Source organism: Pseudophryne corroboree, chromosome 9 (genome assembly GCF_028390025.1).
Source record: "Pseudophryne corroboree isolate aPseCor3 chromosome 9, aPseCor3.hap2, whole genome shotgun sequence".
NCBI lineage: Eukaryota > Metazoa > Chordata > Amphibia > Anura > Myobatrachidae > Pseudophryne > Pseudophryne corroboree.
In genome coordinates, this window is record NC_086452.1 from 110,645,759 (window position 1) to 110,666,377 (window position 20,619).

General features: G+C 48.3%; 1 protein-coding gene across 6 annotated transcripts in view; it reads right to left on the reverse strand.

The window, feature by feature from the left end:
• Positions 1-20,619, reverse strand: part of SMG7 (SMG7 nonsense mediated mRNA decay factor) — a 109,752-nt gene that overhangs the window by 76,437 nt on the left and 12,696 nt on the right. For all 6 annotated transcript variants that reach the window (XM_063939759.1, XM_063939758.1, XM_063939757.1 and 3 more), the window contains exons 8-9: positions 12,425-12,587; positions 11,914-12,070 (exon numbers count right to left, since the gene is read on the reverse strand). In XM_063939759.1, coding sequence (XP_063795829.1) covers positions 11,914-12,070; positions 12,425-12,587 — 320 coding nt within the window. The remainder of the gene's footprint in view (positions 1-11,913; positions 12,071-12,424; positions 12,588-20,619) is intronic.

Sequence of the window (20,619 nt, forward strand, 5' to 3'; positions counted from 1 at the left end):
TCTCCTGGCTGAAGCCAGGGCCAGTAGCATGGTTACTTTCCATGTAAGATACTTCAAATCTACAGATTTGAGAGGCTCAAACCAATGAGATTTGAGAAAATCCAAAACTACGTTTAGATCCCACGGTGCCACTGGGGGCACAATCGGGGGCTGTATATGTAGTACACCCTTGACAAAAGTTTGTACTTCAGGCACTGAAGCCAATTCCTTCTGGAAGAAGATTGATAAGGCCGAAATTTGAACTTTAATAGACCCCAATTTGAGGCCCATAGACAATCCTGCCTGCAGGAAATGTAAGAATCGACCCAATTGAAATTCTTCCGTTGGGGCCTTCTTGGCTTCACACCACGCAACATATTTTCTCCAAATGCGGTGATAATGTTGTGCGGTCACTTCCTTCCTAGCCTTAATCAAGGTAGGAATAACTTCCTCTGGAATGCCCTTTTCTTTTAGAATCCGGCGTTCAACCGCCATGCCGTCAAACGCAGTCGCGGTAAGTCTTGGAACATACAAGGTCCCTGCTGAAGCAGATCCCTTCTTAGAGGTAGAGGCCACGGATCCTCCGTGAGCATCTCTTGAAGTTCCGGATACCAAGTTCTTCTTGGCCAATCCGGAGCCACTAGTATTGTTCTTACTCCCCTTTTCCGAATAATTCTCAGTACCTTTGGTATGAGAGGCAGAGGAGGAAACACATACACTGACTGGTACACCCATGGTGTTACCAGAGCGTCCACAGCTATTGCCTGAGGGTCTCTTGACCTGGCGCAATATCTGTCCAGTTTTTTGTTGAGGCGAGACGCCATCATATCCACCTTTGGTTTTTCCCAACGGTTCACAATCATGTGGAAAACTTCCGGATGAAGTCCCCACTCTCCCGGGTGAAGGTCGTGTCTGCTGAGGAAGTCTGCTTCCCAGTTGTCCACTCCCGGGATGAACACTGCTGACAGTGCTATGACATGATTTTCCGCCCAGCGAAGAATCCTTGCAGCTTCTGTCATTGCTCTTCTGCTTCTCGTGCCGCCTTGTCTGTTTACGTGGGCGACTGCCGTGATGTTGTCCGACTGGATCAACACCGGCTGACCCTGAAGCAGCGGTTTTGCCAAGCTTAGAGCATTGTATATCGCTCTTAGCTCCAGTATATTTATGTGAAGAGACGTCTCCAGGTCTGACCATACACCCTGGAAGTTTCTTCCCTGTGTGACTGCTCCCCAGCCCCGTAGGCTGGCATCCGTAGTCACCAGGACCCAGTCCTGTATGCCGAACCTGCGGCCCTCTAACAGATGGGCACTCTGCAACCACCACAGGAGAGACAACCTTGTTCTTGGTGACAGTGTTATCCGCTGATGCATGTGCAGATGCGATCCGGACCATTTGTCCAGCAGATCCCACTGAAATGTTCGTGCATGGAATCTGCCGAATGGAATTGCTTCGTAAGAAGCCACCATCTTTCCCAGGACTCTTGTGCATTGATGTACTGACACAGTTCCTGGTTTTAGGAGGTTCCTGACCAGTTCGGATAACTCCCTTGCTTTCTCCTCCGGGAGAAACACCTTTTTCTGAACAGTGTCCAGAATCATTCCCAGGAACAGCAGACGTGTTGTCGGGGTCAATTGAGATTTTGGAAGATTCAGAATCCACCCGTGTTGCTGAAGCACTACTTGGGTTAGTGCTACACCGACTTCCAGCTGTTCTCTGGACTTTGCCCTTATCAGGAGATCGTCCAAGTAAGGGATAATTAATACGCCTTTTCTTCGTAGAAGAACCATCATTTCGGTCATTACCTTGGTAAAGACCCGAGGGGCCGTGGACAAACCAAACGGCAGCGTTTGAAACTGATAATGACAGTCTTGTATCACGAACCTGAGATACCCTTGGTGTGAGGGGTAAATTGGGACATGCAGATAAGCATCTTTTATGTCCAGGGACACCATGAAGTCCCCTTCTTCCAGATTCGCTATCACTGCTCTGAGTGACTCCATCTTGAACTTGAATTTCTGTATGTACAGGTTCAAGGATTTCAGATTTAGAATAGGTCTTACCGAACCGTCCGGCTTCGGTACCACAAATAGTGTGGAATAATACCCCTTTCCCTGATGTAGGAGGGGTACCTTGACTATCACCTGCTGAGAATACAGCTTGTGAATGGCTTCCAATACCGTCGTCCTTTCTGAGGGAGACGTTGGTAAAGCAGACTTTAGGAACCGGCGAGGGGGAGACCTTTCGAACTCCAACATGTAACCCTGAGATACTATCTGCAGGATCCACGGGTCCACCTGTGAGCGAGCCCACTGATTGCTGAAAATCTTTAGTCGACCCCCCACCGCTCCTGAGTCCGCTTGTAAAGCCCCAGCGTCATGCTGATGGCTTTGTAGAACCCGGGGCGGGCTTCTGGTCCTGGGCAGGGGCTGCTTGCTGCCCTCTCTTACCCTTTCCTCTGCCTCGCGGCAGATAAGACTGTCCTTTTGCTCGCTTGTTTTTATAGGAGCGAAAGGACTGCGGCTGAAAAGACGGTGTCTTTTTCTGTTGGGAGGGGGTCTGAGGTAAAAAAAGTGGATTTGCCGGCAGTTGCCGTGGCCACCAGATCCGATAGACCGACCCCAAATAATTCCTCTCCTTTATATGGCAATACTTCCATATGCCTTTTGGAATCCGCATCACCTGACCACTGTCGCGTCCATAAACTTCTTCTGGCAGATATGGACATCGCACTTACTCTTGATGCTAGAGTACAAATATCCCTCTGAGCATCTCGCATATAAAGAAACGCATCCTTTAATTGCTCTAGAGTCAATAAAATACTGTCCCTATCCAGGGTATCAATATTTTCAGTCAGGGAATCCAACCACACTACCCCAGCACTGCACATCCAGGCTGAGGCTATTGCCGGTCGCAGTATAACACCAGTATGAGTGTATATACTTTTCAGGGTAGTTTCCAGCCTCCTATCCGCTGGATCCTTGAGGGCGGCCGTATCAGGAGACGGCAACGCCACTTGCTTTGATAAACGTGTGAGCGCCTTATCCACCCTAGGGGGTGTTTCCCAGCGCGTCCTAACCTCTGGTGGGAAAGGGTATAATGCCAATAACTTCTTAGAAATTAGCAGTTTTCTATCTGGGTTAACCCACGCTTCATCACACACGTCATTCAATTCCTCTGATTCTGGAAAAGCTACAGGTAGTTTTTTCACCCCCCACATAATACCCCTTTTTGAGGTACCAGCAGTATCAGATCTGCAAAGCCTCCTTCATTGCCGTGATCATATAACGTGTGGCCCTGTTGGAAAATACGTTTGTTTCTTCACCGTCGACACTAGATTCATCTGTGTCGGTACCCGTGTCGACTGACTGAGGTAAGGGACGTTTTACAGCCCCTGACGGTGTCTGAGACGCCTGAGCCGGTACTGACTGGTTTTCCGGCCGTCTCATTTAGTCTACTGACTTTTGTAATGTACTAACATTATCACGTAATTCCATAACTAAAGCCATCCATTCCGGTGTCGACTCCCTAGGGGGTGACATCACCATTACCGGCAATTGCTCTGCCTCTACACCAACATCGTCCTCATACATGTCGACACACACGTACCGACATACAGCAGCCACACAGGGAATGCTCTAATCGAAGACAGGACCCCCTTAGCCCTTTGGGGAGACAGAGGGAGAGTTTGCCAGCACACACCAAAAGCGCTATAAATGTATATAAACAACCCTAAAAGGTGTTGTTTTTGTTATAAGCGCTTTTAATATATAAATATCGCCAATTTATGCCCCCCTTCTCTTTGTTACCCTGTTTCTGTAGTGCAGTGCAGGGGAGAGTCCTGGGAGCCTTCCTCACAGCGGAGCTGAGCAGGAAAATGGCGCTGAGTGCTGAGGAGAATAAGCTCCGCCCCCTTTTCGGCGGGCCTTTCTCCCGGGTTTTGAGAAATCTGGCCTGGGTTAAATACATACATATAGCCTTAATGGCTATATGTGATGTATTCTTTGCCACTAAAGGTATTTAATATTGCTGCCCAGGGCGCCCCCAGCAGCGCCCTGCACCCTCCGTGACTGGTCAGTGAGAAGTGTGTAGCAACAATGGCGCACAGCTGCCGTGCTGTGCGCTACCTTCATGAAGACTGAAGAGTCTTCTGCCGCCTGTTTCCGGACCTCCGATCTTCAGCATCTGTAAGGGGAGTCGGCGGCGCGGCTCCGGGACGAACCCCAGGATGACCTGTGTTCCGACTCCCTCTGAAGCTATGTCCAGTAGCCTAAGACTCCAATCCATCCTGCACGCAGGTGAGTTGAAAATCTCTCCCCTAAGTCCCTCGATGCAGTGAGCCTGTTGCCAGCAGGACTCACTGAGATTTAAAACCTAAAAAAACTTTTTTTTTAAGCAGCTCTTTAGGAGAGCCACCTAGATTGCACCCTGCTCGGACGGGCACAAAAACCTAACTGAGGCTTGGAGGAGGGTCATAGGGGGAGGAGCCAGTACACACCATGTGATCCTAAAAGCTTTCTTTAGATGTGCCCTGTCTCCTGCGGAGCCGCTATTCCCCATGGTCCTGACGGAGTCCCCAGCATCCACTAGGACGTTAGAGAAAAGCATTATTGCAGGCCCCGGCAGACTGTCGGCGCAGTGAATGTAGTGTGACAGCTGCTGGGTGCCTGCTCCGCCTCCCCAGTCTCCAAATATCACTGCTGTAGTTTCCTGCCTGTAGGCTGCGGGGAAGGGACATGATGCGGGCCGCCGCCCAATCAGCTCGTGAACGGTGCTGAGTGCCTGCATGTGGGGGAGTGGTATGGGTGGTGCGGAAGCTGCAAGGGCAAATGGGGAATGGAGGTGGGCTCCTGCAGTGATGGATTGCCCATGCCCCCCCTCCCTCCCCTTTTACCTAAAGGCAGCTGTGAAACAGAAAAATATGGGGGCAGGGGCAATAGAAGCGACGCCACTATGGTCCTCCTGGTCATTTCCATAGGGAACGCAGCTCCTCCTCTACACATGCTGCGCTCCCTATTATGAGCTCCTTCAGCAGTGAGTTACAGGCTCTGCAATGCAGCTCTGCCCCAGCTTTATAAATCACTGTACAGCTTACTTCCCTAATCCCAGCTAAAGTATGTGTTATCCCCCCTGCCCAAGTGTGTGTGCCACAGGCCCTAGTAACCCAGTATGTGTCCCTCCAAAGTCCCCAGTATGTGTCACCATGTCCTCCCCACCAAGACCCAGTATGTGTCACCATGTCCTCCCCACCAAGACCCAGTGTGTGTCAGTGTCTGTGTGTTTGTCACCCAGGACCCTGTATGTGTGTGTGTGAACTCCTCCCCCCAATGTGTGACACCATGTCCCCCCCTCATGCCAGTGTATTTGTGAAATCATGTCATCCCCAGGCCCCAATGTGTGCGTCACCAAGGCCTCCTCCCCTAAGCCCCAGTGTTTTTTATATGCCCCCCCCCCCCCCTCCCCCATTATTAAGCATATCACCATGCCCATCCAGTCCTCAATATATGTATTCATGTTGCCCCATACCCATGTTTGTATCTTATAAAAGGAGTAATGGGCAAAGAAGAGAATATAACCGGATGTCCCTCTATTTTCTTCTCTGCTCATTACTCCTTTTATATCTGTACCCCCACCTTTTACCATTTATTCTTACCACTCACTTTTCCCCTGTGCCCTCCACAAACCACTATTTTTCTTGCCTTGCACTTTCTCCTGCCATCCCCTTTCTTCCTCCTCATCTTCTGCTGAAGGTGATTGAATCCTGCTGTTAAGCGGTCAGAAGCGACATGGTGAAACCGGAGGATGGCAGGTAAGCATCATTTTATCAATTGATGCTATGTGCTTTTAGCCAAAGCAGAAGTTTTCACTAAAATCTGCAGAAGGCAAATTAGCGCTGCAGATCGCAGTCCCCATTATAGATGGGGACTACGGTCTTACCCCTATGTACCTAGCTCCGAAAAGCATAGCTTTTCAGAGTGTAGTCCTGCTGACACTTAGGGGTGCCGCAAAAAATTTTGAGACACTAAGGGTGCCATGAACAAAGAAAGTTCAAGAACCACTGGATTAAGGTACAGTAGTAGCATGTGCCGCCTTCCCCACCTCACTCTTTCTTCTCTCTCTGAAGGGTCCGCCCTTTGGACACAGGGACATACGCAATTCTCTGATCACGCAGCTGACGCGGCCCACCCCCCAACGGTTCGCCCGCGCCTGTGTTGCCCGGACCGCACCCCCTAAACGGCGGCCACATGACGCCAGACCGCCCCCTCCCGCCCAGCGACCGCCTGCCTATCAATCAGGCAGATGCAATCGCAGAGTTGAGACAGCCGACGGCTGTCTGGCATGCACCAGCGCACTGCGATGGCGGCGCATGCGCAGTTCAGACCTGATCGTCTGCTGTGTGAAAACAGGTCTGAATTAGGCCCCCAGGTTGTCAGTGCTATGGATTATTTGTGGGAGGGGGACTCAAATTGGTATCTTGCTTAGGGCCCCATGAGATCTAAATCCGCCTCTGCCCCGGGTCACTGATAGACATTGCTGTCGCCTCCCCTCACTCACAGCCGGCCCGACACAACAGAGAGAGCGGCACCCAGAACGGAGCAGTGATTGCCTGGCGGCGGGGGCAGGACAGCATGTCAGGCAGTGTGTCTATGGAGCTCGGACCTGGGGGCGGGCAGCAGGAGATGCGGAGTGGAAAGAGCTCTGTTCCTGGCTAAATCCTTAATCTGCAGCTACTCCCAGGTTATGACCTTATCGTCATGGATCCCCTGCCATTCTCAGCACCCAGCAACCCGGTAACAGGGATGGGCAGCTTGTGTTTGTGTCTGTATATATACATTTGTATACATGTGTGTCAATGTTTGTGTACTTATAATAAGTATGTGTCTGTCTGTATCGTGCTCTGCCTGGCGCAATGTGTATAATGACGTGCTCTGCCTGGCGCAATGTGTATAATGACGTGCTCTGCCTGGCGCAATGTGTATAATGACGTGCTCTGCCTGGCGCAATGTGTATAATGACGTGCTCTGCCTGGCGCAATGTGTATAATGACGTGCTCTGCCTGGCGCAATGTGTATAATGACGTGCTCTGCCTGGCGCAATGTGTATAATGACGTGCTCTGCCTGGCGCAATGTGTATAATGACGTGCTCTGCCTGGCGCAATGTGTATAATGACGTGCTCTGCCTGGCGCAATGTGTATAATGACGTACTCTGCCTGGCGCAATGTGTATAATGACGTACTCTGCCTGGCGCAATGTGTATAATGACGTGCTCTGCCTGGCGCAATGTGTATAATAACGTGCTGTGCCTGGAGCAAAGTGTATAACGTGCTCTATCTGGCGCATTGTGCATAGGAGGTTCTACCTGGTGCAAAGTTTATAAGCGGCATTACTATGTGGTCACGCCCCGTCCTGTCCCCATGAAGCCACGCCCCTAAAATTTTGCAACGCGCCTTCGGCGCGCACCGCCTATGCTTTGCATTCTAGAAGGCGGAACACCAATTCACTTTCTGCCTAAGGACACCAAAATGTCTAGTTATACCTCTGGAGCAGGGGGTCCTGCATGCTACACAGCCCAGCAGCATCGTCGCCCCATCCCCCCACCTTGCAACACTTTTGTAGTGTCCAAACAAAATTAAGATTAATACGCACCTTCATTCCAATGGGACCCAGAAAAGGACCGGTAGGACCCCAATTTTTAAATGTGAGGGGTCCCTGGGACCCACTTTTTTTTTGGCTCAGCGCGATCACTGCCCACTGAAAGATCCTCGCATGGAACCTGCCGAAGGGAATGGCTTCGTATGATGCCACCATCTTTCCCAGGACTCGCGTGCATTGATGCACCGACACCTGTTTTGGTTTTAAGAGGTCTCTGACCAGAGTCACGAGCTCCTGGGCCTTCTCCTCCGGGAGAAACACCTTCTTCTGGTCTGTGTCCAGAATCATGCCCAGGAAGGGCAGTCTCGTCGTAGGAATCAGCTGCGACTTTGGAATATTCAGAATCCAGCCGTGCTGTTGTAACACCTCCCGAGAATGTGCTACGCTGATCAGCAACTGCTCTCTGGACCTCGCCCTTATGAGGGAGATCGTCCAAGTATGGGATAATTGTGACTCCTTGCTTTCGCAGGAGCACCATCATTTCCGCCATTACCTTGGTAAATATTCTCGGTGCCGTGGACAGACCAAACGGCAACGTCTGGAATTGGTAATGGCAGTCCTGTACCACAAATCTGAGGTACTCCTGATGAGGTGGATAAATGGGGACATGCAGGTAAGCATCCTTTATGTCCAGAGACACCATAAAATCCCCCTCTTCCAGGCTTGCAATGACCGCTCTCAGCGATTCCATCTTGAACTTGAACCTTTTCAGGTAAATGTTCAGGGATTTTAAATTCAATATGGGTCTGACCGAACCGTCCGGTTTCGGAACCACAAACATTGTGGAATAGTAACCCCTTCCCTGTTGAGGGAGGGGAACCTGTACCACCACCTGCTGGAGATATAATTTGTGAATTGCCGCTAACAATACTTCCCTTTCTATGGGGGAAGCTGGCAGGGCCGATTTGAGGTAACGGTGAGGGGGCATCACTTCGAATTCCAGCTTGTATCCCTGAGACACAATCTGTATAGCCCAGGGATCCACCTGTGAGCGAACCCACTGGTGGCTGAAATTTCGGAGACGCGCCCCCACCGCTCCTGGCTCCACCTGTGGAGCCCCAGCGTCATGCGGTGGATTTTGTGGAAGCCGGGGAGGACTTCTGTTCCTGGGAACTAGCTGTATTGTGCAGCTTCTTTCCTCTACCCCTGCCTCTGGCAAGAAAAGACGCACCTCGGACTTTCTTGCCTCTGTGCGATCGAAAGGACTGCATTTGGTAATAACGGTGCTTTCTTAGGCTGTGAGGGAATATATGGCAAAAAAATTTGACTTCCCAGCCGTAGCTGTGGAAACTAGGTCCGAGAGACCGTCCCCAAACAATTCCTCACCCTTATAAGGTAAAACCTCCGTGTGCTTTTTTGAGTCGGCATCACCTGTCCATTGCAGTCCACAGGACCCTTCTGGCAGAAATTGACATTGCATTTATTCTAGAGCCCAGTAGGCAAAGGTCTCTCTGGGCATCCCTCATATATAGGACAGCGTCTTTTATATGCCCCAGGGTCAGTAATATAGTATCCTTGTCCAAGGTATCAAGTTCTTCAGACAGAGTATCTGTCCATGCTGCTATAGCACTACACATCCAGGCCGACGCAATTGCCGGCCTCAGTAGGGTACCTGAATGTGTATAAACGGACTTCAGGATACCTTCCTGCTTCCTATCCGCAGGATCTTTTAGGGAGGCCGTATCCTGTGACGGCAGGGCCACCTTCTTAGATAAGCGTGTCAAAGCTTTGTCTACCCTAGGGGAGGATTCCCAGCGTAACCTGTCCGTTGGCGGGAAAGGATACGCCATAAGTAACCGTTTGGAAATCTGCACTTTCCTATCGGGAGAATCCCAAGCTTTTTCACATAACTCATTTAACTCATGTGAAGGGGGAAAAGTCACTTCTTGCCTTTTTTCCCCAAACATATAAACCCTCTTGTCAGGGACCGGGTTTCCCTCTGAAATGTGCAATACATCCTTCATTGCTATAATCATGTAGCGGATGGCTTTAGCCATTTTAGGCTGCAACTTTGCATCATCGCCATCGACACTGGAGTCAGAATCCGTGTCGATATCTGTGTCAACAATCTGGGATCGTGGGCGCTTCTGAGACCCTGACGGCCTCTGCGCTGTAGGATCAGGCATGGGTTGAGACCCTGACTGTCCCAAGGCTTCAGCTTTATCCAACCTTTTATGCAAGGAGTTTACATGATCATTTAACACCTTCCACATATCCATCCAATCAGGTGTCGGCGGCGACCCCACATTCATTTGCACCTGCTCTGCTTCCACATAGCCTTCCTCGTCAAACATGTCGACACAATCGTACCGACACCACACACACAGGGGATGCTCTATTTGAGGACAGAACCCCCACAAGGCCTTTTGGAGAGACAGAGAGAGAGTATGCCAGCACATACCCCAGCGCATATGAAGACAGGAGTCTTCTGCCGCCGATTTTGAAGTCTTCTTGCTTCTCTCGTCGGCTTCTGTCTTCTGGCTCTGCGAGGGGGATGGCGGCGCGGCTCCGGGATCGGACAACCAAGGGTGAGTTCCTGTGTTCGATCCCTCTGGAGCTAATGGTGTCCAGTAGCCTAAGAAGCACGACCTATCCGCAGTTAGTAGGTTTGCTTCTCTACCCTCAGTCCCACGTAGCAGAGAGTCTGTTGCCAGCAGATCTCTCTGAAAATAAAAAATCCTAACAAAATACTTTATTAGCAAGCTCAGGAGAGCTCACTAAAATGCACCCAGCTCCGTCCGGGCACAGATTCTAACTGAGGTCTGGAGGAGGGGCATAGAGGGAGGTGCCAGTGCACACCAGTAGTCCTAATTCTTTCTTAGAGTGCCCTGTCTCCTGCGGAGCCCGTCTATTCCCCATGGTCCTTACGGAGTCCCCAGCATCCACTAGGATGTTAGAGAAAGGAAGATCTGTGAGTGACAGTAAAGGCCAGTACTCACCAGCCGATGCGGGAGAGATGTGTACTGAGCGAACCGCTCAGCACACATCTCTCCCGCCGCTCAGCACAGCGCGATGTGTGCTGAGCGTGCGAGGGGAGAAGGGGGGGCGCTCATTTCACCCAGCGGGTGAAATGAGCGACCCGCTAGATTAGCACCAGCGATAGCGATGCGCAGGGCTGCGCATCGCTATCGCTGTAGGGGGTACACACGGAGCAATCAGGCTTAAAATCTAAGCAATCTAGTCAGATTGCTTAGATTTTAAGTAGCGATCGCTCCGCGAGTACCCCCCTTAAGGCAGATCTATTGGAGTGCGGTTGTGTAATTACCTTTGAATAAGAAAGCCATGTGAGCTTCACTTTTTATTCAACACACAAAGATAACCACGGAGGATCTGGATCAAAGAAACACGTAACTGTACTTGCCCTGTGTGCATGGAACTAAGGGGGTTATTCAGGTTTGTTAGCAAACCAAAAAAGCACACGAATGGGTAAAACCATGTTGCACTGCAGGTGGGGCAGATGTAACATGTGCAGAGAAATTTAGATCGGAGCGTGTTAAATTGTTTCTGTGCAGGGTAAATACAAACTTCTTTATTTTTACACTGCAATTTAAATTTCAGTTGGAACAAACCCCACCCAAATCTAACTCTCTCTGCACGTTATATCTGCCCCACCTGCAGTGCAGCATGGTTTTGCCCATTAGTGTGCTCTTCTGGTTTGCTAACAAACCTGAATAAGGCCTTAAATGCGGATACTGAACCATAGATGGAACTGAACATCTTTGTGTCCTATGCAATAAGCTACTTCAAATAGTCATTGTTACCACTGAGCATTTGCACCAGTCCCAAATGTGGTGCAAAAGCTCTGAATTTAGAAGGATCTCTGCTAAAGATACTCAGAAATTGTGACTAAACTTAGATTATGTATGAAAGTCTGTTACATCCATTCAGTTTCAAGTGGGGTTGCAACTGGTATACCCTTGAAAGTGTGTGCTCTGTACAAAAAAAAGACTCATGTGCAATTCTGTATCAGCACCCGAGTGTGTGTCCAAGCATTTCAGATTGCCAAAACTTTAAAGTGGCAGAAACAGGTGAATTAGATGGAGAACTGTATGAGAGTACCCACACGTGCACGTGCTCTTTATGCATGAATACATCAGTTTCTAAGTAGAGGCCTTAAATCCCAAACTCAATATCGAAATACTGAGTCAAACTGCTACAGCAATTCAAAGTTCCCACGGTTGGCGTTAGATACTATTTCTTACTATTTATCTTCCACAAATTAATTTTTTTCTTCTGTACCCAACAAGTAAAGTGACTCGCCAATCGGCGATTGTCCCACTCACTATTTTCTTTCTTCCACATCGGTCTCCTGGAATACACTGGGACGCAGCTTCATCCAGTCCAGCGACACCTTGATAGCAGGAAGGGGATCGGCACAGGTTGTTTCGTCACAGTGAAGGGTCTTTAAGCGGCATCTGCAAAGGACGCCCAGGAACGACACTGTGCCAGAATAATCACAATGACTCATGTTATGAATGTTACACACGACACAGAAATTTGTATGGTTTTATTAGATATACACACAAACAAGTACACACATTCCATATAAAGGAATCAGGTTATTTCACGTCTATAACAAATGATTTGCCAACTCACAGTTGTGGCAAAGGATTGTTTTTCCATCAGCCAAAACAGATTTTTGCTGCCAGATTTTTATTTTTAGGGGTATATGTTAAAATGATAGCAACTAAAGACTAAACCGAGCCTATTAAGCCTTATGAACGCATTAGGAATTCACACTTCTCATTTACAAATAACACATTCATCATAGTCATCATCACCAGCAACACTCACTGAAGAGAGCCAGAAGCTGAGACCAGCACAGGTCCTCTTCTGAGCTAAAGCTCTGCTGCTCCACCTCAGTGCCAAAACTACGTAGATGGTGCAGCTGGAATAGGTTTATCACTGTGATGTGAACCAACTGCTGGGAATTAAAAGCTTTTTGAAAGAGCATATTCTGAAATACAAAAGGGAGTTTATTAATAAAACAGTCAACAAATATAGGTAGTGTCATAATAGACTATGTGCCAAACATTCCTAGTGTCTTCAAAACATGACAGGGTTCTAAATAGGGAGGCCAATCCTGGGCCATTTTTTCAATCCCAGGTATCGGGCTTGAAAATGGCGGCTTTCCCCTATTTGGCCGCCCCCTTGCCCCACACACAACTCACCATATATCGCGGGCGGATTGGAAGTCTCATCTTCTCTCTCCCAGCGGCGCATTGTGACCTCTCATGCACGTCACGCTGCGCTGGGGAATCGGGAAGAGGAAGCCGGGCAGCGTCCTGAGGACGCTAAACACTGATCCCTCAATCCCCAGCATTGGAGCTTCTAATCCCAGGACTGAATCTCAGTCGTTTTGGGGCCTAAATCCCGGGATCTCGCCGATCCCGGGATTGGCCTCCCTAGTTCTGAATTCATAGAGGGTAAACGCTGTGCTAAACTAAATAATCAGACTTGGTGATACCCAGGACAGTGTGACCTTTCATTGAACGGGAGTTTGTTAAAACTCCGTGGATGAGTGGCCGGAGGTAGGCCTTGGGGCTAGTCGCTAACAGCATTGCGCCCTACACTTAAGTCTCAAAATGTAGTTTAGCCCCGGTCATTAGTCATGTCAAACTGCATCTCCAGACTTAGGTGCTGGGCGTATTGCGGACAATTAAATAACTCCAAGCACTCATACCGAAAGCTTAGCAAAGTTGCATTCCATTGAATTCCCTCTCATAGGGGTATATGCAATTGCGGTCGAATTGCCGAAAATGTCGAAAAACGGGGCATTTTCGACAAAAAATAATAATTCGACAATGCAATACAGTACTTTTCGACAAAAAAACGGACTTTTCAGATTCGACTTTTTGAAATTCGACAGTTCACAAATTCGACATGTCTGCAATGGTAAAAATGCGGCTTTTCGACAAAAGTATATTCAATTGAAAAATGTCGATTCGACAACAGTGCTTTTCGACAGCAAATTCGTCAATTTCATTTCGCCTCACTTTGCTGGCGGAATCTAATAAAAAAAAATTAAAACATGTTTTTTTTGTGTGTTTTTTTTATTGCTAATAGCATATCTATTTATATTAGAAGGGATTAGGTACTTGGTTTGTCTATTAGGATTTTCAACTAATATTTATATATTTTTTAAAATATAATTTTTTTTAACGGACTAAAATTGAGAGAGCATGGTTTTCAGTGGGAAGGGGTAGGAATGGGTTTAAATTCTGAAAAAAAAAAAATGCGTGGGGTCCCCCCTCCTAAGCTTAACCAGCCTCAGGCTCTTTGAGCCGGTCCTGGTTGTAAAAATACGGGGGGAAAATGGACATGGGATCCCCCGTATTTTTAGAACCAGCACCGGACTCTGCGTCCGGTCCTGGTGCAAAAAATACCGGGGACAAAAGACGTAGGGGTCACCCGTATTTTTTACACCAGCACCGGGCTCCACTAGCTGGAGAGATAACGCCACAGCCGGGGGACACTTATACCGGTCCCTGCGGCCGTGGCATTAAATACCCAACTAGTCACCCCTGGCCGGGGTACCCTGGAGGAGTGGGGACCCCTTAAATCAAGGGGTCCCCCCCGCCAGCCACCCAAGGGCCAGGGGTGAAGCCCGAGGCTGTCCCCCCCCCCATCCAAGGGCTGCGGATGGGGGGCTGATAGCCATGTGTAAAAATAAAAGAATATTGTTTTTTTTGCAGAAGAACTACAAGTCCCAGCAAGACTCCCCCGGAAGCTGGTACTTGGCGAACCACAAGTACCAGCATGCAGGGGGAAACGGGCCCGCTGGTACCTGTAGTAGTTCTGCAAAAAAAATACCCAAATAAAAACAGGACACGCACACCGTGAAAGTACAACTTTATTACACACATCCCGAAACACACATACTTACCTATGTTCAGACGCCGACCTCTGTCCACTTCTCCATGTAGAATCCGGGGTACCTGAAAATAAAATTATAGTCACCTAAATCCAGTGTGTCCTATCCTGTTTTTGTAATCCACGTACTTGGCAAAAAAACAAACCGCATTTACCCGATCCACACGGACTGAAAGGGGTCCAATGTTTACACATGGGACCCCTTTCCCCGAATGCTGAGACTCCCCGTGACTCCTGTCACAGAGGGTCCCTTCAGCCAACCAGGGAGCGCCACGTCGTGGCACTCTGCCTATGCGCGTCTGAGCTGGCAGACAGTGCATCGCACAGCCCCTCCATTATCTTCAATGGTGGGAACTTTGCGGTCAGCGGTGAGGTTACCCGTGGTCAGCCGCTGACCGCGGGTGACCTCACCACTGACCGCAAAGTTCCCACCATTGAAGATAATGGAGAGGCTTTGCGATGCGCTGTCTGACAGCTCAGATGCGCATAGCCAATCAGGAGAGAGCCACGACGTGGCACTCCCTGATTGGCTGAAGGGACCCTCTGTGACAGGAGTCACGGGGGGTCTCAGCATTCGGGGAAAGGGGTCCCATTGTGTAAACATGGGACCCCTTTCAGTCCGTGTGGATCGGGTAAATGCGGTTTGTTTTTCTGCCAAGTGCCAAGTTTTTTGCCAAGTACGTGGATTACAAAAAGAGAACAGGACACTGGATTTAGGAGAGTATAATTTTATTTTTCGGGTACACCGGATTCTACATGGAGAAGTGGACAGAGGGCGGCGTGTCAACATAGGTAAGTATGTGTGTGTCGGCATGTGTGTAATAAAGTTGTACTTTCACGGTGTGCGTGTCCTGTTTTTATTTGGGTATTTTTTTTGCAGAAGAACTACAGGTACCAGCGGGCCCGCTTTACCCCCGCATGCTGGCACTTGTGGTTCTCCAAGTACCAGCTTGCGGGGGAGGCTTGCTTGGGACTTTTAGTTCTGCTGCAAAAAACAATATTCTTTTATTTTTACACATGGCTATCAGCCCCCCATGCGCAGCCCTTGGATTTGGGGGGGGGGGGGGGGAGAGAGAGACAGCCTCGGGCTTCACCCCTGGCCCTTGGGTGGCTGGAGGGGGGGGGGGGGGTTGATTTAAGGGGTCCCCACTCCTCCAGGGTACCCCAGCCAGGGGTGACTGGTTGAGTATTTTATACCGGTCCCTGCGGCCGTGGCATTAAAGTGTCCCCCGGCTGTGGCATTATCTCTCCAGCTAGTGGAGCCCGGTGCTGGTGTAAAAAATACGGGTGACCCCTACGTCTTTTGTCCCCGGTATTTTTTGCACCAGGACCGGACGCAGAGACCGGTGCTGGTAATAAAAATACGGGGGATCCCATGTCAATTTTCCCCCCGTATTTTTACAACCAGGACCGGCTCAAAGAGCCCGAGGCTGGTTATGCTTAGGAGGGGGGACCCCACGCAATTTTCCCCCCGGGTTTTTTAGCGATTTTTGTGCCGTCCGAAAAGTCGAATCCAGGACACACTTATCCATCAATTGGTCCGTTTTTCGACAGCGGGACTGTCGAATCCGTTTTTTATTGAATATGTCGAATTTCGGCATCCGCCGGCCGGAATTCGACGGTCGAATTGTGTCGAATTTAAAAACGGACGAAAAAATTCCGCAATTCGCCCGGAATTGCATATACCCCATAGTGACATAACATGTGATGATCATGGCCTCACTGATCAAAGCCTTGAGCATGAATAGATTGAGACAAAGCAGGGTACCAAAAAGGTAGATGTGGCTGTTGCAGTCATTTTAACAGTGGAATATTTTATGGAACCATGACCAGATGTGACTGTTGGCACCTACAAAATGAATGGCTTGTGAGAAAGCATAGATTAATAACTATGTAGTGTTCACTCTAGGTGCTGGTTGCTGAACAGTGAGGAGGGCACATTTACATTTTAGAGGACAACATTTTAGACATGATGTATGTAGCAATACATGTATGTATATAGCAATACATCACATGTAAAATTCTGTAAATATGCCCTCCTCACTGACCATGACCTTGCACCTATAGTGAACACTACATACGTATGCATTAGTAGCTTTTGAGAGATATAGATCTATCAAAAGCTACTAATGCATACATATGTAGTATAGACACACACATACGCTGTCAAGTCACATTATTATATAACCACCTCCTACATTTGACGTCGGCAGCGCGTAGCCCCATGAAGTACGTCACAAGTTGTGCGCTGGCTCGGTGAATATATAAGGTGTGCTATAGGCAGTCTGCACACACATCACTTGTTTCTGCTAAAGGTAAAATGAGCTATTTATCAGAGTTGCAAAAAGGGGTGAATATCGTTTTTCGGCCAAGGGTGTCATTATTTATGAAACAGCGCAGTTTGTGAACTGTTCTCGTGCTGCGGTGGTGAAGGTGTATCGTGACTGGACAAATGTCACTATTGCGAATTACAGACGTGCAAACTGCAGAGCACCACGTTATTGATGCGAGAGGTGAACGTTTGCTACGAAGGTGCGTGAGGGCCGACCATCACGCTACAGTGGAGAAGCTCACCGTCAAAATGAACCAAGGGGCTACCAGACGTTTAAAATGGCAGTTCAACCCCTCTAGGGCCCTACGTATTAAAGGATATCCGAGGCCAACTTCAGAAACTCCTTATGAGACGGACCCAGTTTGCTTTAAATAGGTTGAGACAGAAATGTTACCTGACTGGTAATAGACCGGGGAAAATGCTGGCTCGCAAGCTCCGTGCTCTCCAGGCTCGTAATAGGATTAGACATCTGATTTCTCCTCAGGGTGGTAAAGTGTACAATCCATATGACATAGCGAATCAATTCGCTAGATATTATACCAAGCTGTACAACCTTTCTTCTGATCCCCTTACTTTTCAACCCACTCCTGATTCTATACAATCCTTCCTAGCCGACGTCAAACTCCCCTCCCTTTCTGTGGAACAGCTCGAGACACTAAATGCCCCGTGGACCCCCTCCGAGGTAATTCAGGTAATGAAATCACTCCCGCATAATAAAGCCCCCGGTCCAGATGGCTTCATAAATTAATTTTATGTTTCTCTCTGTGATCAACTATCGCCCACCCTGACCTCCTTGTATAATTCAATCTCCTCTCTTGGTGCTTTCCCTTCAGAAATGCTGGAGGCTCAAATTATCACTATACCCAAGCCAGGTAAAAACCCAGCGCATTGTCAAAATTATAGGCCCATTGCACTATTGAACGGCGATATTAAAATGTTTGCCAAACTTGTCGCTTTCCGTTATCTCTCATTGCCTACGACCAAGTTGGGTTTGTGCCTGGTAGACAGGCGTCTGACAATACCCGTAGGGTTTATGACTTGATTGATATCGTTCCCTCTAACACTGGCCTTCTCCTGCTCTCTTTAGATGCAGAGAAGGCATTTGCTAGACTGAACTGGCAATATATGTCCTCGGTTCTAGACAAGTTTGGTTTTAGTGGCCATATTCTTTCTTCGGTTTTATCTCTATATAGCTCCCCCTCTGCACGGGTATTTAGTAACGGTTTCCTCTCCGATACATTTCCTATTACGAATGGAACCCAACAGGGTTGCCCTCTATCACCCTTAATATTTACGTTGAGCATAGAGCCCCTTGCTGAGAAGATTAGGATGTCTGGGGGCTTCCCGGGGGTGACTATTGGCACTACTACTCACAAGTTGTACCTCTTTGCGGACGACGTCCTTCTGTTGTCACGGACCCGCTATCCTCCTTTCCTTGTTTGCATGCTATCTTGGGACAGTATAGTGAAGCTTCCTTTTATAAAATTAAATACAACAAAGACAGATGCTCTCCCCATTAATATCCCAGCTCCCATAGTGTCCACCCTTCAATCACACTATCCATATAACTGGCGTTCGGCTTCAATTCAGTATTTGGGGATCCAAATTCCACCTTCTAGGGACTCTGTTTTTAATGTTAACTTACCTCCACTCAATAGTTTTTTAGACCTGACTAAGTCCTGGCTATCTTATGATATTTCGTGGATTGGCCGCCTAGCAGCCTTCAAAATGACTCTTACCTAAACTCATGTACTTATACCGAACCATATCTTTTCTTTTCCCTAAAACGTACCTTGATAGATGTTGTGCTATAATGCTACGCTATGTCTGGAAGGCACGGCCACCCCGATTGGCTCGGTCCAAAATGATTCTCCCTCGTAGAAAGGGAGGGCTAGATATGCCCGACCTGATCCTTTACCAGGAGGCATGTGTGCTGGCCCAGTTTAAATACTGGTTGAGTGGGGCGCCTGTAGTGGGATGGGTATCTCTTGAACGTACTGGGAGTTTGGACCTTCCCTTAGAAGACCTTTTTAAGATACACCCAAACTCTAGACCCCGCTTATTGTCCCTCCTCCCCGCCACTAGAACATCTTTACAAATCTGGGATTAATTGGTGACTCGCCTGCCTGGACATAAATTTCCATATTCTACTATCTCACTTCGAGCCATAGCTAAATTAATCCCTAATTTAAACCTCTCTACCTGGTTTATTTGTGGTTTGACTGTCTTGGGGGACCTTATGGATGGTAATGTTATGCTATCGTTTTCTCAACTCCAGTCTCGATATAATCTCCCCAGTGGAGAATTATTGCATTATTTCCAAATTCACCACTGGTACATAGTTTTGCCTAGACAGGTGGCTCCCCCGAACCCGTTATCCCAGGTTGTCTTAACACGTGTATCTCTGTGTGACTCTAGAGGGGACATCTCGTTTTGGTACAGGACGCTTATCAGCTTGCTTACTACTACTAAGTCTAATGCACAGCTGAAATGGGAACAAGACTTGGATCTTCCCCTATCTGAAGCCCAATGGGAACACATTTTTATTTCTTCTTACCGAATGTCCAAGTGCTTGAATCACACGGAGATGCATATCAAACTCCTTAATAGACTATATTTAACACCGGATAGGCTACACTCATTCTTGCAGTCTTGTTCCAAATATTGCTGGCGTAACTGTGGGGAAATAGGCCATATTTTCCGGTCCTGTCCTTCCCTTCGACATTTCTGGAGCGAGACATTTGCTTTGATTAATTCGGTCTTACACCTGTCCCTCACCCCCTCTCCGGCCATGGCCCTGCTCCACATTTTTCCTGCTGAGATACCACCTCAGAGATATCTGGTGGGGCATATTTGTATAGCTGCCAGGGCTGCATTGGCCCAAAGTTGGAAACAAGCTTCTCCCCCTCCTCTATCACTAGTCACCAACAAAATTCAATTCCATTTTACTATGAAAACTGAGTTCATGCCTTACTCTTCTGCGGCCTCCTCCCCAATGGTGAAATGGAGAGCATGGCATGACTACGTCACTGCTGGAGGGGGTGTTTCGCCTTCCCCCTACCTGACTCGGCTTATACTTCCGCTCTGTACACCGGCTGTGCCTTACTAGCCCTGTGTCTATTATTGATTATCTGTTTATTGATATGTTTTCATGTTTGACCTGTGTTTATCTTTATCTGTATCTTTTTCCAAGATGACTTTGCATTTTTCCTATTGTATCTATATTGGATTGTTATATTTAACTTCTGACAATTTTGATATTTACATGTTTACATCCCGTTCCCCTGGTTCTTTGTACCTCTTCCCCCCCCCCCCCTTCCTTCTTTCTGTACCCCTTCCCCTTGCAAAAAGAAAACTTGTTTTCAATAAATACTACTGATGAAAAAAAATAAGAATTTACTTACCGATAATTCTATTTCTCGGAGTCCGTAGTGGATGCTGGGGTTCCTGAAAGGACCATGGGGAATAGCGGCTCCGCAGGAGACAGGGCACAAAAAGTAAAGCTTTAGGATCAGGTGGTGTGCACTGGCTCCTCCCCCTATGACCCTCCTCCAAGCCTCAGTTAGGATACTGTGCCCGGACGAGCGTACACAATAAGGAAGGATTTTGAATCCCGGGTAAGACTCATACCAGCCACACCAATCACACTGTACAACCTGTGATCTGAACCCAGTTAACAGTATGATAACAGTGGAGCCTCTGAAAGACGGCTCACAACAATAATAACCCGATTTTTTGTAACTATGTACAAGTAATGCAGATAATCCGCACTTGGGATGGGCGC